This window comes from Oryx dammah, unplaced genomic scaffold, assembly GCF_014754425.2.
Source record: "Oryx dammah isolate SB20612 unplaced genomic scaffold, SCBI_Odam_1.1 HiC_scaffold_5, whole genome shotgun sequence".
NCBI classification, from domain to species: domain Eukaryota; kingdom Metazoa; phylum Chordata; class Mammalia; order Artiodactyla; family Bovidae; genus Oryx; species Oryx dammah.
Window position 1 is genome coordinate 96,347,152 of NW_024070189.1, and position 25,372 is coordinate 96,372,523.

At 55.1% G+C, this 25,372-nt stretch overlaps 2 protein-coding genes and 1 non-coding gene across 10 annotated transcripts; all 3 read right to left on the reverse strand.

Annotated features, from left to right (window-relative positions):
* Nucleotides 1–121: 121 nt before the first annotated feature.
* On the reverse strand, nucleotides 122–5,037 carry FBXW9 (F-box and WD repeat domain containing 9). The gene is made up of 10 exons (XM_040240840.1): nucleotides 4,557–5,037; nucleotides 3,296–3,435; nucleotides 3,089–3,217; nucleotides 1,816–1,928; nucleotides 1,639–1,730; nucleotides 1,159–1,307; nucleotides 955–1,068; nucleotides 734–823; nucleotides 581–646; nucleotides 122–503 (listed from the first exon to the last, which is right to left on the reverse strand). Exons 1-10 carry the CDS (start codon nucleotides 4,963–4,965, stop codon nucleotides 429–431), a joined length of 1,377 nt encoding a protein of 458 aa, XP_040096774.1. The 5' UTR covers nucleotides 4,966–5,037; the 3' UTR covers nucleotides 122–428.
* A 1,357-nt stretch (nucleotides 5,038–6,394) lies between these two features.
* Nucleotides 6,395–24,847, reverse strand: TNPO2 (transportin 2). Of its 8 annotated transcripts, XM_040240801.1 has the most exons (26): nucleotides 24,020–24,847; nucleotides 22,697–22,740; nucleotides 21,290–21,401; nucleotides 20,307–20,382; nucleotides 20,075–20,224; nucleotides 17,463–17,569; nucleotides 17,241–17,374; nucleotides 17,076–17,157; nucleotides 16,881–17,003; nucleotides 16,655–16,773; nucleotides 15,252–15,312; nucleotides 14,991–15,156; nucleotides 14,636–14,788; nucleotides 12,629–12,854; nucleotides 12,252–12,423; nucleotides 11,715–11,801; nucleotides 11,533–11,640; nucleotides 11,276–11,434; nucleotides 10,726–10,813; nucleotides 10,440–10,538; nucleotides 9,577–9,672; nucleotides 9,158–9,263; nucleotides 8,821–8,920; nucleotides 8,667–8,741; nucleotides 8,421–8,548; nucleotides 6,395–8,337 (listed from the first exon to the last, which is right to left on the reverse strand). In XM_040240801.1, the coding sequence occupies exons 3-25, from the start codon at nucleotides 21,386–21,388 to the stop codon at nucleotides 8,441–8,443; spliced, it is 2,694 nt and encodes an 897-aa protein (XP_040096735.1). In that variant the 5' UTR covers nucleotides 21,389–21,401; nucleotides 22,697–22,740; nucleotides 24,020–24,847; the 3' UTR covers nucleotides 6,395–8,337; nucleotides 8,421–8,440. The 8 variants fall into 8 exon arrangements, with proteins under 8 accessions (XP_040096735.1, XP_040096737.1, XP_040096738.1 ...); XM_040240803.1 differs by lacking the exon at nucleotides 22,697–22,740; XM_040240804.1 differs by lacking the exons at nucleotides 22,697–22,740; nucleotides 24,020–24,847 and adding an exon at nucleotides 23,844–23,999.
* LOC120864943 lies at nucleotides 12,500–12,570 on the reverse strand. The gene has a single exon (XR_005721284.1). It is a non-coding gene; the product is annotated as a small nucleolar RNA SNORD41 (small nucleolar RNA).
* Nucleotides 24,848–25,372: the final 525 nt, after the last annotated feature.

A 25,372-nucleotide genomic window follows, 5' to 3' on the forward strand; every position in this document is an offset into this window, starting at 1 on the left:
CAGCAGTGGCTGTCATCCAGGCTTTCAGGCCCCATCTCACAGACACACACCCACCTCTGCTACCCCGGCCCCAAGTAGGGAGGGACAGAGCCCTCAGGTGACACTAGGCTCACACTGCAGGCCGGAGCACCAGTACAGCAGGTTTATTTCTCCTTTGCTCTCAAGGCAGAGCCAGCATCCAAATCATAACAAAAACAGGGCCTGAGGGTGGGGACCAGCCCCCTTGTGTGGGCCAGAACACATAGCTCACCTCCCCTGGCGTGGGGCCCAGCCCAGGGACCCCACATGGCCATGGCCAGGACCCCTTGTCCCATAGGCTTGTGTGGCAGGGCAGAGACAGCACCAGCATGGGGGAAGGTCCCCGCCCCCAAGAACAGAGGTCATGGCCCCGCCTGCCGGCAGGCAGACACACATCCATATCCACCTGCTCAGGCCTGCAGCCTCCAGACCTCCAGCGACAGGCCCCCGGAGGCGGCCACCACCAGGTTGCCTTCGGCACAGATCTGTGAGGACAGGGACAGGAGGAGTCAGGGGTGCTCTCGGTGGGCAGTAGCGGGGGGCGCGTGGGACAGGGCCTTACCCCATTCAGCACATTGTGGTGGCTTCGAGTGCAGATGGTCCTTGGCGGATCTGTGGGCACGTGTACCTGGTGAGGGGCAGTGGGCAAAGGTCATGGGACGTGTCCCTGGCAGGTGAGGGTGGGTAGAGAAGAGGCACCATCCTGGGCCCTCACCCGGATGGTCTTGTCAGTGGACGTGGTGTACAAGGTCCCCAGGGAGTGCTTGATCCCCGTGATCTGAGACCTGTGGCCCACGTCAAAGGACTGGGGGAGGGAGGGACAGGTGACACTCAGGTGTGGCTCTCCCTAGGCCAGTGCCCCCCTGCTCCCCCAGGGGTTAAGAGGCAGGGAGGCAGCCCAGGGAGAGTCGGGCAGGGGCGAGGGCCTCGGCAGACCCGGACAAGCTGGAAGCAGCCACTGCGGTTGGCAAAGACGTGCAGTAGGCCCTGGTTATCGCCGGCCCAGAGCTGAGGTTCCTGGTAGGACATGCAGAGCAGGTAGGAGTCCAGCTGCAGGAGGGACAGGGGATGGAGTGGCTCAGGCTGGTCCAGGCCACTCCACGCAGCCCTGGCCCTCTGGGCCCTCGGGGGATGGCCCACCTGCAGCCGCTGCAGGACGCTGTTGGCCCGGCGGTCGAACACTACGAGCGTGTGGTCCTCGCTGCCTGAGATGATGTGCCGGTCATCTGCCAGCAGTGCCAGCACGGCGCTGGAGTGCAGCCGCCGGCTCTTCAGCAGGGCTGGACCAACTTTGCAGGTGAGGGGCCAGGGAGGAGGGCGACATCAGAGCCCCTTGGAGGCCCCCCTGGGCCCTGGATCTCCATCCTCCGTGGCTTCCTCTGGGGGCCCTCCAGTCCATCACCCCATCCCACATGGAGACAGGGCTTCCTCTGCCCCTAGTATCCCACGCAGCAGTCACCTTTGTGGCCCCCAGCACAACACAGGCCACTTGGAATGGCCAGCCTCTGGTTGTGTGATTGTTACCCCAGTCAGACTGTGAGGACCAAGTGTTTCTTTTCCCAAAATGACCCTGGAGACCCCAGGCAGCCCTACTCTCCCCACCTAGGCCCCAGGGCCCACCTCTGGGATCGTAGATGGTCACCTTCTTGTCATAGGTGCCAGTCACCAGGATATCTGGCCGGTAGGACAGGCACAGAACAGCTGCCTTGCCCCTGGGGATACACAGATCACAGAGCTGGGGCAGGGGCCAGACATAGCCCTGACCACCCAGGCCCCCCTGCCCAGGTCCCCTCACACTTTATCTCGCCAAACTGCTGCCCGTCAGCCGCCATGTCCCAGAGCTTCACTGTGCTGTCCCAGGAACCGGAGCACACTCGGTGGTCCAGCGCTGCCAGTGACCACACCCAGCCCTGTGGGACCAAACCCATGTCCTGTGATCTTCCCCATTTCACAGAACCCAGAGTGAGTCAGCACTGAGGAGAGATTAGAGCTCAGGTCTGCGGGTCTGACTTCAGAACCGAAGACCTGCACGTTGTTGTTGTGGTTTAGTTGCTAAATCATGTCCAACTCTTTGCAATCCCGTGGACTGTAGCCTACCAGGCTCCTCTGTCCATGGAATTCTCCAGGCAAGAATACTAAATGGATTGCCATTCTTTCTCCAGGGGATCTTCCAGACCCAGGGATCGAACCCATGGCTCCTTCATTGCAGGCAGATTCTTTATTGCTGAGCTACCAGGGAAGCCCAAAACATGTACACCCCCACCTAATAATGTTCCTAAATCAAGTACTGCAGAGCCTTAGCACCAGCACAGGTTTGAGGCCACATAACAATGTGATTAAGAATAGGACCTCCACAGAAATTCTGTGGTGGTCCAATGTCTAAGGCTCCCAATGCAGGCGGCCTGGGTTTGATCCCTGGTCAGGGAACTAGATTCCACGTATCTGTAAACCTGACATCTGAGCATCTACTCTATTTGAGCCTGAGTGAAGCTCTTAATGCATAGTCACCTCGTTCAACCTCATCCTAATTGACACTGGACAGAAGCAGTAAGTGAGGCCCAGAGAAGTCATATATGACTTTGACTTTACCCAAGGTCACACAAACAATAGCAGACCAAGATTGAAATCTATGAGGTCTGGGACTTTCCTGGGAGCACAGTGGATAGAAATCCACCTACGAATGCAAGGGACACAGGTTCAATCCCTGGTCTGGGAAGATTCCACATGTCAAGGAGCAACTAAACCCATGCACCACAACTACTGAAGCCCATACGCCCTAAAGTCTCACAATGCAACTACTGAGCCCATGTGCTGCGACTACTAAATAAACCTGCTCTCACCTAGAGCCTGTGTCCCGCAACAAGCCGGCACCTTCTCAAGCCACTGCAGTGAGAAGCCCGAGCACTTCAACAAAGAGTAGCCCCTGCTCGCCACAACTAGAAAAAGGCCAGAGTGCAGCAATGAAGACCCAGAATAACCAAAAAGTTCTGGTGCCAAAACCCATGCCCTCAGCCAGTGTCCTACCCAGGCCTCCTAGCTCCTACCTTTGCCTGATCTCCTATTCCCTCACCTTGTGAGTGCTATTCTTCTGGGTCCCCAGGGTCTTGACCAGAACCCGGCTGGGCTCCACCCCCAGCTGCTGCAGGTCCCACAGGTTGACATTGCGATCTCGGGAGCCAGACAGGCAGAGTGTTCCACCCTGGGAGAGGAGTGAGGTGGTGTGGTTGGGGTCACCCTGGACTCCCACTGCAGGGCCCTCCACCAACCCCTGTCTCACCTGAAGCAGCAGCACCGAGTCAATGGAAGCAAAGTGCCCATCGGCCAGGCAGAAGTACTCAGCCCTGCGCCCATCCTCTGCCCAGCGCGACAGGTGCTGCTCCAACTCAATGCAGGCTGTCGGCCAGTCAAAGTCCTCCTCTGTGGGATGCAATACCAGGGTCCCCAGTGGGCAGGAACCCTGCCACCCACTCCAGCTGTCCAAGCTCACCACTGGCTTCCGGGGAGCAGAAGACTTGGAGAGAATCCCACTTGGATCCCTTACCCCACCCAAGGAAGCCCAGGCTCTAGCTTCGAGACCACCAGCCCACCCATCTGCCATGCATGTCTAAGGCTGCTCCTTACCGTTTCCAGAAATTGGGTAACTGGAGCCCCAGGATCACCTTCCCAGGCCTCATTCTCCAACCTCAGGATGTTAAGGTCCTGCCTCACCCCTGGCTGTGGTCCAACCTCAGCTTCACCCTCCCTAACCCTTAGGCTGGGCACAAGAGTTAGGACTATATAACTAACCCTTCCTGTTTTGGCCACCTGAACCAGACCCATGGAAGTGTTTCCCAAAATCAGTATCCCAAACCTGGGACCCTTGTCAAGGCGCAGAACCCAAGCCCTTGACCCAAACATCTATATTTTAATCAAGCTGTTCAGTAAAGCCCCATTAATTCAAGATCACCAGGCTGCATTATCCTCTAGGGACCAAAGACTTTGGTGGCAGAAGGAATGATCACCAGCCCTGTCTGAGACCACAGGTTAGACCCTGAACTTGAGGGTCTGTGACTGCTGGTATCAGGGATCCCAACCTCTAAACCATAGCTTAGGTTCAAGGGTTGTAGGCTCTGGACCTGTGTCCCTGTCTCACCCTCACCTAGGCCAAGACTCTAGGGGTAAGGGATTTTGACATCACCAGTTGCTGCCTTAACATCTACACCCAGAACCTGGGAATTCTTGGTCTTACTTTGAGCACCAAGCAGATTCTGACAGCCTGAGACTTTAAGTCGCTGTGGCAACCCCCAGCCTGAGAATCCCTGGATCTTGAGTTCAGGGACCCCAGTTATCCAGGTAGATTTCTATAGCCTCAGGATCCCAAGGATCTGCCTCATGGTCCACCCAGAGGTCAGGGGCTTTGGTACTACCAGTAACTTCCTTAGCCACCCTGAGCCAGGACAGCCAGGGAGTTTTCTCCAGTGGCTGTGCTCACGACACCCTGGACCCCTTCCCCCTCGCCCCAGGCCTGACTTGGGCAGGCGACCCCCGGGCGCGCGCACCTTCCACCACTGGGTAGGGCGCCCGTATGCGGCGCTGCGCGCGTAGCCTCCAGGTGACACGGTCACGCACGAGGTCCCGCAGCGCGTGGCAAACGCGTGGCAGGACATGGAACACGAGGCGCGCGTCGAGGTAGGCGCAGATCTCGAGAAGCAACTCCGGGGGTAGGCTCAGCAGGCCCGGAACCGCCACAGTCGGGCCCTTGGACGCGGCCCGCGGTTCCAGAGCACCAAGGGACACCGTAGGCGCGGGCAAAGGAGGGGCGCGTGGAGGTGCCAGCCCGAGTTTCGGAGGACTGAGCACACGGGCCACGTAAGCCTCGGCCTGCGCGTCGGGGTCAGGCTCCAGCTCCAGGTCCGAGTCATCGTCCCAGGTGTGGGGATCGTCGCGCGGCCCTGGAGGTAGCTCCATGGCGACGGGTGGGCGCGGCTGGCCCTGCCCTGTCAGCCTCAGAGCCCGCGCGTCCTGTCTCCTAGGCAGCACGAGGGCACTTCCGGCGCTGCCTGATGACGTTAGGCGCCAGCCGGAACCGAGCAACCCGCGTGGAAACGGGCCGCGTGCTGGATGCGGGCTCCTCGGAAAGGTCTAGTTCTTTAGCTTCGTCGGCCTTGAACTAGAAAATCCCGATCCCTGCGTTTATTAAACTAGCATGTCTGATGTTGCTGATGCAGAGAGCCATTGGACTCTGGTTTCTCACAGACACGGAACCTCAGAAAGAAATTTCCTTTCCTGGTTCGAAGTCTTAGGCATGCTAGTGATTCCTGTCTTTTCTTAGCGACCCAGAAACACACTGCAGAGCCCTCGGTGAAAGTTAACTGAACTACCTAAAATCCTACTGATGAAAACAGCATTTCATTTACCGATATCCTCTTTTGAGCCAGGTAGTGTTAACTCACAAACTCTAAGCAGCACTAGCCCGTTCCCTCTTCTGATATCCACGTGGCTCTTTGCTCAGTCACCTTAGCAGAGTACCCTAAGTACCCAGAGTACTGTAAGACTGATCATTTTCCAAAACGTACTTTCTCCCCTCCCCCTACTATATTTTCTCTATGGGACATACCGCTGTTTCACTGGTTAGCTTTATTTCTTCTCACTAAAATGCACACACTTGTTGAATGAAAATTGGTCATGTCAGCATTTTTAAATTTCTTCCAAGTTGATGCAGGTGATCGTTGGGTTGTACAGAGGTTGCAAGATTTAATCCTGAGGCCTCTGCATTTCCAGATAAGAGATTTTTTATTTGCCTTTAACTGTCATGCATGTTTTCCTGGGTCCCACAGCCTTGACGTTGGGCTGAGCATTCTACAAATCCAGAGTCGTGAAACCAGCCAAAGAGTGCTGCAAGGTCTTGCTCCTTGCCACTCAGTTTAGTTTTTAGCCAATGGTGATTTTGAATCTATGCTGTAGCGAGCTCAGGTTCTAGTGAGCTCCCACACTGTAATTATGTCCCAGAGACTATGTTGCATGTGTTCAGTTCAGTTGCTCAGTCGTGTCCGACTCTGCAACCCCATGAATGGCAGTACACTAGGCCTCCCTGTCCATCACCAACTCCCGGAGTTCACTCAGATTCATGTCCATCGAGTCAGTGATGCCATCCAGTCGTCCCCTTCACCTCCTGCCCCCAATCCCTCCCAGCATCAGAGTCTTTTCCAATGAGTCAACTCTTCCCATGAGGTGGTATGTTACCACACTGAATGTTTAATCTTACTTCCCCACTCCCCCAGTTATTTCCTGACCTGATTCCTGTACATCCCATTTCTAAACCTTTCCAGGACCCCCTCTGCACCTCTTCTCTACCGCCAAAACCCAAGGACACAAGAGGCCAGATGGAGACCAAGGATTTCACAAGAAACTGATCTTTACTCAACAAAGTTCTACACAAGTGGAATCTCACGGCACCTTGGCGCCAGTCCCCAGCACAGCACAGTAACAAATGGACAGACCCTGGAGCCCGCAGGAAGAAAAGGATGAGGGGAAGGGGGGATGTGGGAACGAGAGGGACTGCAGATCGAGGCCAGTCAGGGTCTGCAGCCCTGGGCAGGGGAAAAAGGTTGAGAAGCTGAAACTTCGTTGTGCAAAAACCAACCAAAATAAATTAAAAAATTAAATAGTCTTCTTTAAAAAAAAAAGAACAACTAGAAGCAGGCCCCCCCATCTTGGATGAGAAGGGGTTACCAATCCCATCAGGCAGCCAATCCACACACCCCAAGACCCAGCAGAGGATTCTCCAAAGCACTGGAATTACCAGAAAATAAATGGTTAATTTTTTTTTTCTTTTCTTTTTTTACAAATGGCTTCCAGAGACCTGCTGGAGTTTCACAGCGGGGAACCAGCTGGGTTTATGGAATGTGCACCAGTGCCCCTCTGGCAGGGCCCCAGAGGGATGGATGGAGCAGGCCCCAGGATGCAGGAATCCAGTCAACCCTCACCCCAGCAAATCGCAAAGAGGCCCCCAAAGAAATAGAAAGCAGGGAAAAGAGAAAAGAAAACCCCAGTAAGGGGGTTGCAAGGCTTGGTTTCAGTTTCTAGGCCAAATGGGAAGTAACCATCCCTCCACCTTAGGGGAGCTTCTCCCACTGTGAAGGAATCCCCAAACAATCCCACAAGTGTCACTGTCCCAGTCTGGTGGGGCTTAGGGTTTGCTGGGAACTGTGGTCAGGAAGTCCCAGGACCAGAGGCGGTAAGGGAGTATACCACCCTTCCCTTCCTCCAAGTCTTCAGTTTCTTTCTGGCTGGCAAAGCCTAAACCTTTGTCTTCTGTCACCATGAATTAAATGCCCTAGCCTGGCCCTTGTGTTAAAAGTCAGGCCTGAAAGAGTCCTCTTGGAAGCAGAGAAATGAACTGCCTTTGAAATGGACTTGCTTATAGCAGGGTAGGTGTCAGCAGCTCTGGCTGCTCCCAGCTCTCTTCAGTGGAAAAGGTTCTATCCAGCCCAGCATCTTCGTAAGTCACTGGGGCTCAGGGGAGGGAAACAAAGGTGACCTCTGGCCAGCCCTGGCCACTTTGGTGGTCCCAACTTTTCTGGCTGGGATAGGAGAAGGAAGGGGGACACACTGGCTGAGGCTGCCACAGAGCTGGCAAGGAGTGTGCGGAGCAGGTCCAAAGCGTGCGCGTGCTGACTGAGTGGCCCCAAGGTGGCCATCCTCTTCCCCTCACCCCCACCCCAGGGTCCCAGTGGAGGTCCCCAACCCACCCAGCCCTCCCTAATCACTGCCAATTCCGGCAAAACAGCAGAAGCTTCTTAAACTCTAGATGCAGGTTACACGGAAGGCCTTACGAGTTAACTCAGGGGTTCACTAATTCTACTGTCTCCATGCAGTCGGGGAAATGGTGGGGCGGCTGGCCCAGCCTGGCTGGCGACAGCACCCGCACATGCGTGTAGCCATGTGTGTACATGTGAGTGTACGTGTCTCTACAAGGACCCCCCTCCCCGCCTGCTTTTCCCTTGCCTCATCCTAAGCCGGATTTGGTCGGCCGTGTTGATGCCTCCCTCCCACGTGGCTGGCCCAAGTAGGCTGCCTGAGGTGACCCCAATTAGAGCAAGGGGTCCTTGCTGCCAAGAAGTCCCACCCCCCTCCCATTTCTAGGATGAGCGTGGAGGCCCCACCCACCTGCCCACCCTCTGACCAACCTCCAGCCAGCCATGGCAGGTAGATGGACAGGGAAGGCGTCTGGATTTGGGTCCCGCTAACTCCTCCCTAACCCCCCTCGACCAGGGCACAGCGACTTCTGGACGCAGCACGCTCCCCAGCAACCCCTCTGACGACGACGCAGACAGAAACCTGTGGGGAGAAGAGGGCGTTAGGGCCTGTGCCATCAGGGCTCCTGTGACAGCGCCAGCCCTCTGTGAACACGGGCCCCACACCTGGCAGTCGTGATGCTCGTCTAGACCCCGTAGAAGGCGGCTAGCCTCTCCTTCAGCAGTGGCGGGAACTGCTCCGAGAACTGCTGCCAGTTTTCCTCCCCAACTTGGTCTTTGAAGCCATGGAGGATCTGCGGTGAGGGAGGTGTGGTGAGCGGCGCCCCAAGCAGGGCAAGAGGAGGGTGATCTCAGTCTCTCCCCACCCGCCACCTCCCAAGACTAGATTAGGGCCCAGCTGCGGGGCCTCACCTTATAAAACATGTCCCGAAGGTCATCCTTTGGGCTCACCCAGGAGGCTACGGCATCGCAGAAGAAAATAAAGTCCTGAAACATGACGGATCCCGTGTGAGGGTCCGTCCAAGCCCAGCCCCAGCGCCTTCCCTCCGAGCCCAGCTGCCCCAACCTGCACGACGCCCCCGGGGTTGACGCCTATCATCATGCAGATCCCACGGAAGGCCGAGTCCTTCTCCTCGTTGTCCCTGATGTTCCTGAGGGACGTGCACCTGGTTTGGTGGGGGGAGGTAAGCGGTGGGGAATCAGCCCTTGGGGCTGGGGCACCGAGGACATCTATGGGGGACACTGGGGAGCGGCGGCAGGTCGGTGGGTGGTGGGGCTGGGCTGGGGGAAGCAGGAGGTCAGGGCTCGGTAGGGCTGGATTGTGTATCCATGGCTGGGCAAGGGCAGGGCTGGGTGGGTATTGGTGAGGGATGGGGTGGGGCCCCACCCAGGGAGGCACACACCAAGGCCGGATGAACTGCTGCAGCATGGGGGCCACCTCCTGCGGGCACACGTAGCCCAGGCGGCCGATGGTGATGGCTGGAATGGCAGAGGGACTCGTCAGGCGACCTGCAACCCCGAGCGGCCCGGGTACGTGGCGGGGCCTCCAGCACAAGGCGCCAGCCCCACCCCACGGGCCCCAAGGGAACAGCTCCTGCCAGCTGCTTGGGTCCCCAAGCTTGACCCAGTCAGGGTCTCCTCCCCATCCAACTTGGGTCTCTCCCAGGTCTACCCTTAGGCCAACATCCTTCCCAGGCCTCCACCCATTGCCCTATTCCCGTTACCGTCCCTGGTTCTTTCCCAAGATCTCTTTGTCAGATACCCTCCTGGCTGGGAAGCCCCACCCCCGGGAGGCGGCCAGTGGCTCAGGCCTGGTGCCCACCTGTGTTTTCCAGTAGTGTCTTGGGCGTGTTGGGCCGGTTGATGATCTCCACCAGATTGTTGAGGACCATCTGCACATAGGGCTGCATCTCTGCCCCTAGAGAACAGAAGAGTCAGAGCCCTGCATAGCCCACAGCACCCACACCGACCCTAGTTGCGTCCAGACACTGGCCGGCCAGTGAGCGGGCAAAAAGCCATCTCTAGACGTCTGCAGTCCAGGATCCGTGGCCAACCAGAGACAGGCCCCACCCGCCTAACACCAGAAGCCTCCCTGGAGTCACTGCTGGACACCAGGGTGAGACTACACCACCCAATCTCCCTAAGGGGTAGGCAGGGCCAGGGGAACCTTCAGAGAAAGTCTCCCAACGAATCCCAGTGGGGCTTTCAATCAGTTGCTTGGAGAGGAAGGAGGTGATGGTGAGTCTAATAAAAACAGGCCTCCTGTCCCCATGCCTCTTTGGAGAAGACAGTTACACATGGTCTTTCAGCCATCTGTCCCCATCTCAGATGAAAATGTTCAGAGGTGTCACCTCATCCCTGGCCAATTGGCACCTACCTCAAGGGGCACTAGGGTACTCAAGAGCAGTGGTCCCCAACCTTTTTGATTACCAGGGACTGGTTGCATGGAAGACAATTTTTCCAGGGACGAGAATGGGATGGTTTCAGGATGATTCAAGCACATTACATTTACTGTGCACTTTACTTCTATTATTATTACAGCAGCTCCACCTCACATCATTAGGCATTAGATGCCAGAAGCTGGAGACCCCTGCTCTAGAGGGAACCTGTTGATCAGGGTCCTGCCACCAGGCTGGGAACAAGCCAACGGGAAGGGAAAGGACGTGCCCACCTATGGGCACTTACCCATCTGCATGCAGATCTCACCAATGGCCCAGGTGGCATTGTTGCAGACAGAGATGAACTCGGGGTTCAGGTTGGTGCCCAGAATGGGCATGAACTCAGCTGGTGGGGAGAAAGAGGGGTGCTGAGCAGGGGGGCCAGCCAGGGTGAAGCCTCTGGAAACCCGAGGGGCAGGCCCCATCAGACAGTACGAATACATCCCAGTTCGGTCACAGTACTCCCAGGTCATCTTCTCCATCACTTGAGGCCAGGGCTGGGATCATGGGTGGGGACACAATGGGTGTCATACCGATACAGGGCTTGACATGGATGAAGCAGGCTTTGGTGAGGTCTCCCAGGAGGGCGAAGGAGCTCTGCCGGACCTCAGGCATCGAGTCCTGGGGGTCAGAGGGTCAGTGTGGCAGGGCTCCCCTTCTGCAAACCAGCTAGGGGCGCAGTTCTTAGAACATGAGCTGACACTGCCTCTTCCTAGCACCAAGGCTGCAGGCCCATTTGAAGACCCAGGACTCAGGGGCACATGAATGAGTGCCCTGCGCAGGGTACCACTTAGAACTGCTGCCCATACTGATACGCTGGGGGTGGGGAAGTGATGCTGGAGGCGCTTGTGCTTTCACATTTCCTATTTTCTGCTTTTTAATTTCCTACTCTGTTGACTTTTTCAGTGAGATTTTACTCATGTCTCATTTGAATCACTTTCTAAAATAATCACCAGCTCTTTTAACGAGTCCCTTCTAATATCCTCAGGGCATAACCAAGGCCCTAAGTCCACCCCAGGGAGCCCACAAAGGTTGCTGGGGGTCACCACTGTCCACTGAGAGGCCTATGAGGGGTCCACCCACCTGCATGCATTGAAACAGCAGTGTCATGATGTTGCTACGGGCGACCAGCTGCTCCACGTGTCCACCCAGGCCCTCAGCCAGGCCACTGAGTAGGTCTAGTGCCACAATCATGAAGTCCTTGTCAGGAGCCTCATACTGCTCAGGGTGCTGGGTGTACATCTGGGCACAGAAGGGGGAGGGCAGGGTGAGGGGAGTGAGCTCAGGCTGGGGCAGCAGCAGAGGGCCGGATGGAGGGGTGATGGCGGCGGGCTGCTCACCATGGCCTGGGCCAGCGTCTTCTGCACCAGGGTGACGCAGCGCTGGTAGACCGGCTCGCAGTAGGGCAGGAAGCCGCTCTGCAGGGCAGTGGCCACTGATGACAGGCACTGCCGAGAGAAGGGCAGGAGAGGTGAGCTGGGTGAGTGGACAGGCCACGGGAGAGGGCCTGGAGCGGACTCACCTCCAGCAGGGGGAAGAGGTCCTTGTCTTCATCTTTGAGCTCGTTCCACTTCTGAATCAGCGGAGGCATCAGCTTCTGGATGTATTCCTGGAGAGGGAGCAGGAAGTTGGGATCCCTGGATACAGGTGGCCGCCTGGGAACCAACACGACTCCCTCTGACTCAAGAGGCGCTCATCGTCTGAACCGTGAGGTCTAGGTGCTTTTCTTTGGCTCCTGGGGTCCTCGCCAAGTAGCCAGACCTCCAGGCCCTTCTAGTTCATTCCCTTCTCACCCATCCTGAGCCCCACCCCTGCGTTGGTGCTTCCTGCTTCCCACGGGCCCCTGAGCTCCCCTCGCCCGGCACTTACCACGCTGTCTCATAACTGTCTGTCTCCCCTACTAGACTGGGAGCAGGGCGAGGGCAGGGGCCGGGTCTGTCTGCCTGCCTGTCGAGGTCATGGCCACGTCCCTGGCGTGCGACAAGGGTCGCCACCAGGTCACGATGCCAGGGATGGGGACAGGGGAGATCAGGAGGAAGGAGCTGCTGTGGGGTCTCACCGGCTGGTTGAGGTGGTGGCCCACAGAGTCAGCCAGGGTGCCAATGGCGTCGTAGAGGATGAGCAGATTCTTGTGCTGGTACTTGCCGAAGGCAAAGACGAGGGTGTCTAGGATGTAGCTGAGGTAAGGCACCAGCTCCGTGCAGGCCTCCTCCTCCAGGGTGGCGAAGGCACTGGAAGGGGCAGAAGTGTTCAGTGGGCCACCACCGGTGGGACTGGGCTCTGGGTGGGGTTCAGGAAGGGGACACTCGGGATCAGCCAGTACGAATACAATGAGAAATCAGAGCACTGTCAGGAGTCATAAGTATCATCACTTCCCGGAGGGCAGCCAGTGGGGCAGGTGAGGTGAGGTCTGTGGGGCCAGGGGTCAAGGGTCACCTGCAGGCCGCCTCCTGTACCCTCTTGTTGCCGTCCAGGATTCGCTTGAGCAGCTCCGTCATCAGAGGCTTCAGGTGCATGTCGGGGGGCTGGCTAACCACCCAGTGGGCATAGCGGCTCAGGGTCCAGCAGGCGATGGAGCGGACCAGGGCCTTCTTGTCCGACAGGCACTGGATGAGGTGCGGGATCAGCTCGGGCAGGTAGGGCACCATGCCCTGCATGCAGCCTGAAAGGACCGGGCACAGGGGCAAGGCTGAGCCAACTGGGCCAGGCCACATCCACCCTTCTGGGCAGAGGGGGAAACTGAGGCATGGAGGTTAATAACTGTCTCAAAGGCACAGAGTCAGTGAAAGGCAGGGTGGGGATGGGAAATGACATCAGACTTCCTTGGTGGTCCAGTGGATAAGAATCTGCCTGCCAATGCAGAAGATACGGGTTTGATCCCTGGTCTGACAAGATCCCACATGTCTCGTGGAGCAATTAAACCCACATGCCACAACTACTGAAGCCCATGCACCCTAGAGCCTGTGCGCCGCAACACAAGAAGCCACCTCAGTGAGAGGCCCCTGCGTCAACGAGTAGGCTCTGCTCGCAACAACTACAGAAAGCCTTCGCAGCAACAGAGACCCAGCACAGCCAAAATACCTAAGTAAATACTTCCCTTTCCATCAGCCCCACCCCATCCCAGGGCTTGTGCTGCCATCTGGTTACTCTATGTGTGTGCTCAGTCGTGTTCAACTCCTCGCGACCCCATGGATTGTAGCCTACCAGGCTCCTCTGTCCATTGGATTCTCTAGACAAGAATACTAGTGGGTAGCCATTTCTTCCTTCAGGGGATCTTCCCAACCCAGGGATCAAACCCACGTCTCTTCCATCTCCTGCATTGGCAGGTGGATTCTCTACCACTGAGACACCTGGGAAGCTACCTGCTCACTAGTTCACAGATGGCTGGGCTACAGAGTTAACTCAGCCTTTATGGGCAGCAGCAACCCAGGTGGACAGAAAGCACCTTTCTTTTGAAACCTTTCTTAGATGTCTGTGACTTTTTTCTTTCTTACTTTTCATCTTCCCTTTCTAAAAAACAAAAATTCTGAATGTGTCTGTCTCTCTTTTCACTGCAGATCACAGCATACCCCTTGATCATCCCAGCCCTGAGAACTATTTTTACCAGTTCAGGGTCAATTCCTTGAGATCTTTCTCATTAAAATGAAGAACACTTCACATGTTACAGCAGACCTGGGTGCTGAGGTAGTCATGTGTGTCTCCTATCACAGATCTGGAAAGCCCTCTGGTAATTCACCCTGTGCACACTATCAGGACAAAGGGAGCCAGAAAAGTGAAGGAAACAGCACCTCTGCACACTTTTGATCCTGGCAGGCCAGCCTCGCAGTCAGAGCAGGTTTGAGGCCCAGCTTCATCCCAGGTGACAAGAGAAGTGGTGTAATTTTCTTTGCAACTGAGTTTCAAGAAACCTACCTCCTTGGGTGGCACTAAGCCCCCAGGACAGGGCTGCCTGTTATTACTGTTGCTGGAACTACGCTTAAGACCTCGTGGAACTGCCTTTCTTTGAGAATTAAGGAGAGGACTTGCATTTGGGGGTCTCTTTCAGGCCTTTGGGCTCAGGTGGTTGTTTAGTCACCAAGTCTTGTCCGACTCTTTGCGACCCCATGGTCTATAGCCCGCCAGGCTCCTCTGTCCATAGGATTTCCCAGGCAAGAATACTGGAGTGAGTTGCCATTTCCTCCTCCAAGGGATCTTCCCAACCCATGGATCGTGCCTGCGTGTCCGGCATTGACAGGTGGATTCTTTACAACTGAGCCACCTGGGAAGCCTGATCTTGGGCTGAGGGAAAGATTCAAATCCCAGAGCTGCTTGGAGTGGGGTGAGCAGGCCGCTGGAGAGAACCTGGGGATAGCCTCGCCCCCACCAGCCCTCCCTGGCCCAGCCCCATCTCACACCAGCATGAGGCTCAGAGGTCACACATAGTCAGGCTGGAGGGTCACTTACCCTCAGCAATGGCACCCAGCACCAGGATGCCTGACTCCTTGACCACCCACTCGGGGTGGAAGAGGAGGTCCTTGAGCAGGGGGAGCAAGTGGGGCAGCAGTTCCTCCCGGAAGACGTTGGCCAGGACATCCAGTGCAGCCGCCGAGCACTTCCCTGGGGTGGGAGGGGAAATCGGGGGCCGGGCTCAGGGAGGCACGTGGGGCAGGCCACCAGCCCTCCTTTCTGTGACCCCTGGGATCCGAGGTCATGATTTGAATCTTTGTGATTTGCTCTGCATAGGCTCCCTCCCTCTGAGAGGGAGCCCAGGGCCTGCTGTCCCCTACTCCTCATTCATACTGCAGGCCAGGCCACTCACTCAGATTCCAGTCAGACAAAGCGTCGTCGTCATCATCGTCCTCCGCGTCCTCTGAGCCGTCAGGCCGCTCGGCCTCATGGGGCAGCGTCACCGTGCGCGACTTGTGGAAACGTGGCTTGATGTCCTGTTCACTGTCAGGGACAGCCTCGTCCTCCTCAACATCCCCCTGTGGAGTCAGGCAGATGGCTGAGACCCCCAGAGGCCCCCAGCGCCCCAGCCTTCCTTCACCCTGCCAGTGACTGGTGGTCAGCCCTAGCTAACCTTCAGCAGGATGATGTCGATTTCCGAGTACTTCATCCCTTTTACCAGGATGGGGATCAGCCTGTTGGGAGAGAGGCTGTTAATCAGGATGCAGGAGCCCTAGAGACAGCTTACAGCCTGGGGAAGAGGGAAGTGGAGAAGAGTTGCAGTCAGGAGCATCAAGGAGCCAAGAGGTAGACCGTACATGCCGATTCCATTTGTCCTGCATCCATCAATTTCTCTTAGTGGATACTATTCCCAACCGAGTCTCAGCCACTGTGACTGGGTCAGAGCTGACACTACTCCTAGCTCTACAGGAATGCTCTTGATCCAGACCCCTGGCCACTCAGTGAATTCCAGACCCCCACACATGCTGAGAAGCTTGGAATAGTGCCTGACCCCTTGTTGTTTAGTCGCTAAATCCTGTCCAACTCTTTTGCAACCCCATGGACTATAGCCCATCAGGCTCCTCTGTTCATGGGATTCTCCAGGGAAAAACACTAGACTGGGTTGCCATTTCCTTCTCCAGGGAATCTTCCTGACCAAGGGATCACACCTGTCTCCTGCACTGGTAGGCAGGTTCTTTACCACTGAGCCACCAGGGAAGCCTGATCCCTAACATGCCATAAAGCAGTGACACATGGCCCTGCCCTATCACCAGGCACTTCCTGGCATGGGGCCAGGTTGGGGAGCTAACAGGCAGGGCAGCCTCCCCAACTCCGCTGGAACCCATGCACCTCAGGATCAGAGATTTTGACTAGAGACTTCACTGAGTCGGGGACAGACAGGTGATTCAAGTTGATCAAAGAGGATCAGCCTTAGAACTTTTACAGAGACACTATGAAAGAGTAATGTAAAGAGAGACTGTCTTTACTCTGAGGTTCCCAAGCTAGAAGGCTGCAGAAAGTACTACCATGAGGGCAGGCTGTGCCTGAGAACAAAGTAGACACAGAGGAAGTAGATCTGAGCCCAGATGGTCTGCCGTTCACATCCTTTGAGCACCTGGATCCAGCTATGCCTGAAGCCTCTGCTGCCTTTTTTTCCCCTTTGGCTGTGCCAGGTCTTAGTTGGAGCACACAGGATCTTCATTGTGACATGAGGGGTTTTTAGTTGAGGCATGTGGGATCTAGTTCCCTGACTAGGGACCTAAACGTGGGCCTCCTGCATTGGGAGCAAGGAATTTTAACCACTGGACCACCAGCGAAGTCCCTCTCTGTTGATTTCATCTTTTCCACCTATAACTTAACCTAATTTTTAATCCATTAAAGCTACATACCTACCATTTGCAAAATAAATGCACACAGGAATAAAAACAAACCAAGACAGTTGATTGGGACAGGCTAGCACAGAAGGGAAGACAGAGGGGTGGAGGGAAGACAGAGGGGTGGAGTCTGGGGTGGACAGAGGGCAGGAGCAGCACTCACTGGACCAAGTGGGAGGCCAGGACTTCCTTGCAGATGGGCTGCTCGGCCAGCGTCAGCCAGAACTCACAGGCCTCGAGGGCCACGTTCTCATCGTGGTCCTGGGTCCTCTGCAGCATGTACTGGGGTGGGATAGGAGAAAAGACTAAGGCCAGGCCCGGTGAGGGGTGGCTCCCCACGAGCCTCCCACCCCACAGCACCTGCACGGGCTGGCCTTGGCCAGGTGTACCTGGATGATGCTATGCATGTGGGGGATGAGCCTGTCAATCCGCACTTCCAGCAGCATCACTAGTGCACGGCACACGTTCTTCCGCACCTCAGGGTCATCGTCCACAGCCAGGGCAAACAAATGCTGCAGGGGAGCCGGGGTCAGCTGCAGCTGGGCCCTCAGCCCTCCCCCTACACTCCCCAGCCCATGGCCTACCTCGATGAAGGTGTCAATGTTGTCCATCAGCGCCTGGGCCCGGTCCATGATGAACTGATTCACACAGGCGATGGCATGGGACCTGGCAGGGAGTGGGTCAGCACATGGGTCACCCCAACCCCACCAATCCTGCCCCCTCCCAACCCCCTGCAGACCCCCACCCACCGGATCTTGGGGCTACAGTGCTTGAAGAACTGGAGGAACTTGGGGATCATGATGTTGAGGGGCCTGTTGAGGGCATCGCTGTCCAGCAGTTCGGACGAGTCCTCACAGATCTTCTGCAGGGCTCCGAAAGCTCCCTGAATGGAGAGCAGCAGACACATGGGGAAGAGTCCCAGTCGGAGCCCAGCTCCCGCTTAGGCAGGCAGGCCATGGCTGGTCGCCTACCTCACAAGTATTGTAATCCTCCGAGTTGAGAAGGTTGCACAGCTGGGGCAGCAGCTCGGGCCACATCTGCAGCTCACCCTTGGAAGCGATGGTGGTGATGAGAATGCCTGGGGCGGCCGGGAAAGGAGGCTGCCTCAGGCTAGGTGCAGGCCTGCCTGGCGCCCCGGCCCTCCTATTGTGCGATCATTCCACCAGCACACATGCTGTAAGCCCTACACACACTTTTTTCTTTTTTTTTTTTTTTTTGGTCGATCCTAGTTCCCAGACCAGGAATCAAACCCCTGCCCCCTGCATTGGAAGCACAGTCTTAACCACTGGACTGCCAGGGAAGTCCCCTACACATTTTTGAGATTCTCTTTGTCTTTCTGTACGCCAGGCCTGTCTCAGGCCCTGAGATACAGCACAGAACTAAACACAAAATCCCTGCCTTTAGGAGCGGATCTCTCTAGTGAGGGAGGCTGCCTGGAATAAAGATAAATCAGTAAAAGTCCTGGGAGGCAAGATGCCAAGAGCTGAGGGAGGAAATGGAACTGAGAAAATAGTTAGCAAGGACTCAGGGTGAATGTAACAGTTTTTAATTTGGTGGCTCAAGAAGGCCTTGTTGGGTGACACCTTGCTATCTGAGCAAGGACCTGAGGAGGTGGGGGAGAAGCCATCTAGGTCCCTGGGGAAAGAACAACTTAGGCAGAGGGATCTGCAGGTATAAGAAGTCCAGGGTCATGAACAGAATTGGTGTGCTCCAAGACAGACGGTAAGGAGCCAGTGGGGCTGAGCAGAGGATGATGGGGAGAGTGGCAAGAGATGAGGGCTAGGAGGGGGAGGAGGCATGTTGTGCAGGGCCACAGTGGCCTCAGGGAGGACCGTGTCCTGCTTATTAGAGACCCAAGTGCGACCTGCAGTAGGCATGTAAAGTGCACAGACTCTGGAGCAGTCTGGCAATTGAGCTGAATATGGGTGATGTCAGTGCAGAGATAGTATATTTAGAGCCAAGAGGTAGCAGTGTTTCCCAAGGTGGGGGAAGCTGCCATCGCCAACATGCCAGATGACCCTGGTTCACATGTCTGCTGGGAAAGGTGTTCCCTGCAGTGGGCAGACTGGCAATGGAGTCCCCAGGCCCATCCCTGTCTGTGTGACCTTGGCCACATTACCTAAGGGCTCTATGACTCAATGGAAATAAGGAACACCACCCTCCTGGGACTTCCCTGGCAGTCCAGTAGTTAGATTCCACAATTTCACTGCCCGGGGTTCATCTCCTGGTTGGAAAACAAAGATCCCACAAGCTTAGGGTGATTGGGAGGCTTCAATGATTTAACTGAAGTACTTAAGAGCAGAAACTGGCGCCGAGAATGAGTTTGGTAAGTCCAGTTCCTCCTGGCGGCCTCCGAGAAGGCCAAGGGTCACTTCGAACAAAGACAACAGGCCCCAAGATCAGCACTTCCAGCAGGTCCAGTAGCTAGCTCAAATTTTTAATACTATCTTTTTGTCTTCATTTCATTTATGATTAAGGCTACCTTCCCTTTGAAAGTGAAAATGTCCAAGGCTCAGTTATCTCTGACTCTGTGTAGTTCATGAGGCTCCTCTGTCTATGTAATTCTCCAGAAAAGAATACTGGAGTGGACTGCCATTCCCTTCTCCAGGGGATCTTTCCGACCCAGGAATCAAACCTGCATCTCCCAAAACTATCTGAGCCACCAGGAAAGTCTACCCTGCTGTACAGAGCAAGCAAATCTGTCTCCCCTTCCCACCTTTTTTATTGCCATGCTGCATGGTTTGCAGGATCTTAAGGCTCCTGACCAGGGACTGAACTCCAGAACCCTGCAGTAAGAATCCTAACCACTGTCTTGTTTTAAATAATTATAAACAATTTCCACTTTAAAGTAATATTTAAAGTTGATATAGAATTATATTTTAAATTTTTCAGTTATATGTCAATTATATCTCAGGAATTCTCTGGCTATCTAGTGGTGGTTAGAATCACATTTTCATTGCTAAGGGCATAGGTTCAATCGCTGGTAAAGGAACTTATTAATTAATTAAAATTAATGAATTACTAATGAAATAAAAATTACGTATCAGCAAATCTGCGGAGGGGGGGAAGTAAGTTGGGAACAAATAGTAGGGCTGGTGTTTATCAGTAGTGAAAAGGCTTAAGGTAAAATTGCTTGAAAGTTCTTAGTCCTCCTCCTATAACTTCCTCAGGCAGTCTTTTGGAGACAGGAAGATTCCAACACAAACCTAACCCACACTTCTCCTAAGTTATCATTGGTGAGTTAGCAGAGAGCCCTCATATTTTAGTCTGCTATATCCTTGGAGCTAACAGAAAATTCTGGATGCTGAGTGACTGCCTAAGAAGTAAGAACAGCTGTTTCAGGAGAGAATGGTTCAGAGCATGGACCTGATCACTTCTGAGCTCTGTTACTGGCCAGGCAAAGACTCTTCACATCTATGTGCCTCAGTTTTCTCATCTGTAAAATGGGAGCAGTAACAGTACCACCAACTGATGGTGCTGAAACATTCAGTGAATCAACATCATTAACATATTTCGAAGGTTCTTGGCCAAGAGTGCCAGCTCAGAGCATCATCAGATGCCAACTGCCGCTGAGCTCTCTCACCTATAGTGGCCCGGATGAGCGAGGAGGCGTCGCCAATGTTGTTGAGACATTCCTGTTTGATGAAGTCGGCCACAGGCGGTGGAAAGCTCTGGTAATGTGCCTTCACGTTGTTCTTGAGGATGAGGCCACTGAGAGAGCGAGTCGGCTCATCTGTGGGAAGAGGGCTGGGGCTCAGGAGACCACAGGGGAGAAACTGAGGTCTGCCTTGGGTGCAGGGGCGCCAAGGACATACCTTCCGACTTGAGTCTCGTCAGGACGAATATCAGGTAGTTGTTGAAGTCAGGAAACTGGTTCAGTTGTTTGAGTTTCTGCGAGGTTGTTAAGGGTCTTGGCAGACAAGGGCCTTCCCCGGGTGGGACTGCCACTCTTACTGCCATATAACCTGACTGCTGGGATTGGGCAACCAGCTCCTGGGACCCCACGTGTTAACCCCCATGCCCAGAGTAAGGAAGCATTTCAGACACATGAGATTCATACAGCAGATAGGGGAAGATGCCTCAGCTTCCCACCACTCCTGAAGATCTGGCCAGAGCAGGAGAGGGTGAACAAACTCTGCTCTATCTGAAAACTAGCAGAGGCTACTCAGCTGTGCTGCTGCTGCTAAGTCGCTTCAGTCGTGTCCCACTCTGTGCAACCCCATAGACGGCAGCCCATGAGGCTCCCCCGTCCCTGGGATTCTCCAGGTAAGAACACTGGAGTGGGTTGCCATTTCCTTCTCCAATGCAAGAAATTGAAAAGTGAAAGTGAAGTCGCTCAGTCGTGTCCGACTCTTAACGACCCCATGGACTGCGGCCCACCAGGCTCTTCTGTCCATGGCATTTTCCAGGCAAGAGTGCTGGAGTGGGGTGCCATTGCCTTCTCCGATACTCAGCTCTGCTCACTAGCAATTCAACACAGCATACTTTTTTTTCTTAAAGGGACCTCACACTTTCAAGTGAAACTTGCTTACGGTATACATAAATAGATTAAAAGTTTAAGAGTATTTTAAACGACCAACTGAAAAAAGGAAATTTTACTCACGAATCTAAAGCCAAGCACCAGCAAAAAGTGTCTCCCTCTCTGCTGGGAAAGGGACCCAAGAATTCTAATCCTTAATTCTTTGCCGAAGTTCGCTCATGCCTCAGCAGAAAGAGTATGGGAACTAGGGATTCGACCCCTTCCTCTCCGGGAGATGCACTTGTCCGCCCGGTCCCCCAGACGCGGAAGGAAGGATACATCCTGCACGATGCGCTGCGTGGCTGTGTTAGGCGATTGCGAGTCTTTGAGCAGCTGAAGGACCTGCTGGAGGCCTTGCTCGTCTGGCTGCCAGTCCATTGCGCAAGGCGAACTGCGGGGGTAGGGGCCGGGATCAGCACCGGATCTCGGAGGCTCTGTGGCAGTCCCAGGCTGAGCCCCCGCTGAGGTGATGGCGGCGGCGGCTGTAGCAGGACTGGAGCGTCCTCGGCGGACAGGCGGAGGCCGCCGATCCAAGCCCGCCCAAGTGCGGGGTCCCCGCCAGCTGCGCCATCCACGGCCACGCAGTAGCGGGCTCGGGAGCGCGGGCGGGAGTATGTGGAAGCAGGCCATGCGAGGCGGCGGCGGGACCCGGAGAATCCTCATCCCACCCAAAGCCGGGCCTTCGTCCCACCTCGGCCCATGCCGCCGCGCTCGGCTGCGGGCCCTAAGGCTTCCACTTCCCTCGAGGCTGCTCGGCGAGGACCCAGCCACCTCCCCATTCAGGAGCCCTGCCCCAGAACACGACAGCGCCCCAGCCCCTGTGGTTTTTCCCGTGCCGGCACGCAGTCCAGCGATTCCCCTAATCAGACCCAGAGCAGTCGGCAGATAGGCCCCCGATGCCTCTCCAAATGAGAGTCAGCAAAGGCCCGCCTATTCGGCAACAGAAGCCCCCTGGACGAGTCCCTGTCGCTTCCCCAATCAGGTCTGGCTAAGCCTCCCCTCACACAGTTCCAGCAACCCCACACCCCAGTCAGCACTAACTCCCACTGATGGATCACTACTGCTTCCCATAATCAAGTTGTACCAAGCTCCCCACCACCTCTAGCCGGAAAACGTCTTCCTCCGAGCCCTGCAGCTCCCCCGTTAGGCCTGGCCAAATACCCCCGAGGCATTTCCCCCAACTGCACCCAGCTACGCCTCGCAGTCAGAGCCAGCAAAGCCCTCTAGGCCGAAGCCTCACGCCCCTCCCTATCAGGGCCCAAAACCGCCGCCCCCAACTTTTCAACGCGGCCTCCCACAGTCAGACCCAACCAAGCCCCTCCGAAACAGACCCCCACACACACCCGATCCTCGCGACGTCCCCTAATCAGGCCCTAAGCAGTCCCCATACACTTCCCCAATCAGAGCCCCTCCAGCCCGACCCCAGCCGCCCCAGTGGCCCAATTTTAGCGGCACCCGGACCTGGCCCGGCTCCGAGGCCCCACCCCCTAAGCCAGGCTTGGTTCCCCCATCCCCCGCCCCGGCCCATTCTCGCTGCCTCTCCAATTGGGCCCAACTAGGTTCTCGGCCTTTCCCGGTCAGGCGCGGCCCCGACGCCCAGGCCGCGCGCAGCGCAAGCCCGGAGCCCGGCGGGGGTCGACGAAAGCCAGGGCCAAGCCGGTCGGGGTCCGGGTGAGGCTCACTTACCCGGCCTCGGGCGGCAGCAGCGAGGCCTTAAGCTGCGGCTTCTCCTGAGACTCGCGCGGAAGGAGGGAGCCAAAGAGAGGGAGTAATAAAAAAAAAAAAAAAAAAAAGAAAGAAAGAAAGAAAGAAAAAGAAAACGCGGCTGTATATGAACCGCGGCGGCTTCCGTAGGCCGTTCAAATAGGCCTAAATGACCCAATCGCGAGAAGCAGCGGTCGCACGTGGCCTGGCACCAGGGAGACCTAGGCCCCGCCGAGGTCGGGTCACGTGACCAAAGAGCCGGCGGCCCTCTAGGCCTCTCTGGCCAGCTGGTCCTCCCACCGTCTCGTTTTCTCAGCCTCGCTCGCTGGCTTGACAGGAGCTCTTTGCTGCAAACAGGAGTTTGGTGGCGCGCGGGACTTTTAGGTATAACTCCCCTCAGCCAGAACCATCTTCACTTTGTCACCCAACCACCCCCAATAACTGAACTGTGCCTTCCTCCCCCATTTTGAGAGTACTTAGCAGAAGTACTGTGCGACCAAAGAGTTGAGGGGACAGAGCCTAGGGTGGACTTTATACCCCATAGACAAAGGAGGGAAAGCCAAACAAAGGGAGTGCCTGAGACTGGCTGGGTTCCTAAAGAAGCCTCTGCCATATTTTGGGTTATCTATTTACATTGCTATTTGACAAATATATAAGGCACTCTAGGAGGACATAAAATTTTAAACGAAGTGAAATAATAAAGACTAGAGCAAAAGACCTAACTCCTTTCTCTACCTGAATCAGAATGAGGTGAAACAATTCAGGAAATTTAAGGACAGGAAGATGAAAAAAAAAAAAAAAAAGACATTCCGTGATTCTTGCACCATCTGAGGACAAAGTAGGGCACCTCTTTTCCAGGAGCAGGAGAGTCCCGGTTCTCTCCTCTCCCACCCCACCCCCATCCACGTCTCCACCCTGCTGACAAAAGAGGTGGGCGACCTTCTGCCACTCCAACTTTAGTTTCTCCATTTGTCGAACAGATACAAGACTAGTTTGCTGGGTTAGAGATAATCCAAGTTAAGCATTACAAAACCTGCAGTAAATTGTTCCTCAAAAACGTGGTTTTTACTCCCCGAGGTTCAAGGTGGTCCTTTCACTGCATTTGGACCCTCCCTAAACCAATATTTACCGAATCAACTAGGGCTCTAATCCCAAAGGACAACCCAGTCCTGCCCTGAAGGCCGTTTTGGCCTGCGGGGAGGCACAGGTTAACTCTAGCCCCAGACTGGAAGGAGACAGATTTCTCAGTCCACTTGCCCTTGGCAAAGTCAGTCCTGGCTCTGTTCATTCATGAAAAATAGATACCTAAGGCCTCTCTTGACGAAAACCGAGGCCGCCAGGATTTGGGACGAGTCAGTTGAAGCCACACTCCACTCCAAGAGTCACGATCCTAAAGAAGCAGACAAGTCCCACCTCAGCCGGCTCCGCTGAACAGGAACCGGGTTTGAGAGACACGCGCCGAAAGCCGCCTACGCATGCGCAATGGTCTTCCCTCGTGCGACCTGCGGGCCTAGAACTACGAATCCCATCCTGCCTTGCGCAGGCGTCGCCGAGCTTACGAACTCTGGCTGCGACTCAAACCTGAGGGGTCTAGGGACTTTCTGGAGTTGTATGTTGAGCAGGACGAACGAGGTTGAGGGAGAGGGTGCAAATCAGTTTTCTATTCAGGGTTAGGGGTTGCCTCAGAAAGGGTCGGGTAGGGAGCGAGTTGGAGATGCAGGAGAGAATTTGTTAATGCTCACCCCCCCCGCTTTTTACTTTCCTTTTTTTTTTTTTTTTTTTTTTGCCCGCAGAGTGTGGCATCGGGGAGTCTCAGTTCTCTGACCAGGGATTCATCCTGTGCCGCCTGCAGTGGAAGTGCGAAGTGTTAACCACTGGACCTCCAAGAAAATGCCCCTCCCCCTACTTTTGATACGTCAAGTTTCCAGCGGCTCTGCGCAGGCTTTGTGGGGAGGAGTCCGAGAAGAAGAACGTGAGCGCTGCTGCCAGTATGATCCACAGTAACGGCCCTCATATGATCACGGGTCTTTTTCTCTTCCCCAGATGGTGAGTTTCAGTACTGAATCGAAAAATCGGAAAGGAAAAAAAAAAAAAAAAGCCCCCTGACTTCTTATGCACCTACTGCCTTTCAGTGTATAAATGGTATTCTCACGACAGCCCTATACACAGCAAACTTCAACTAGAAGAGCTCAGTGCAAAAAAGAACTCAAAAAACTGGAGCTCAAACAGGAAACTGAGATACGAGACAAACACATCTCAGTTAACAACAGCCGCCCTGCCTGAGCACATCACACTGCACCCACATTTCAAGATATTTCTCAAACAAGGTCGCCAGACACAAAGCAACTGCTCCACCTTGAGAAACAACAGCCCCTTTGAACGTTAAGCTTAATGTTGACTATATGAGCATTGTTCTTACTTTAGAACTTCACTCTAGATGTTTCAGTATGTTATCCTTATTTTATAGATGAATAACCTGAACCACAGAAAAGCTAAATAAATAACTTACCCAAGATCACACAGCTAACAGACACCAGAAAAGTTTGAAACTGGGACTGTGTGACTCACCAAAACCTGAATTTGATTCTCCGCCCTCTTCACTTTTCCCAGGTCAGGGCAGGTGAGCTCAGTGAAAGGAAGTGCTGACACTCCAGAATA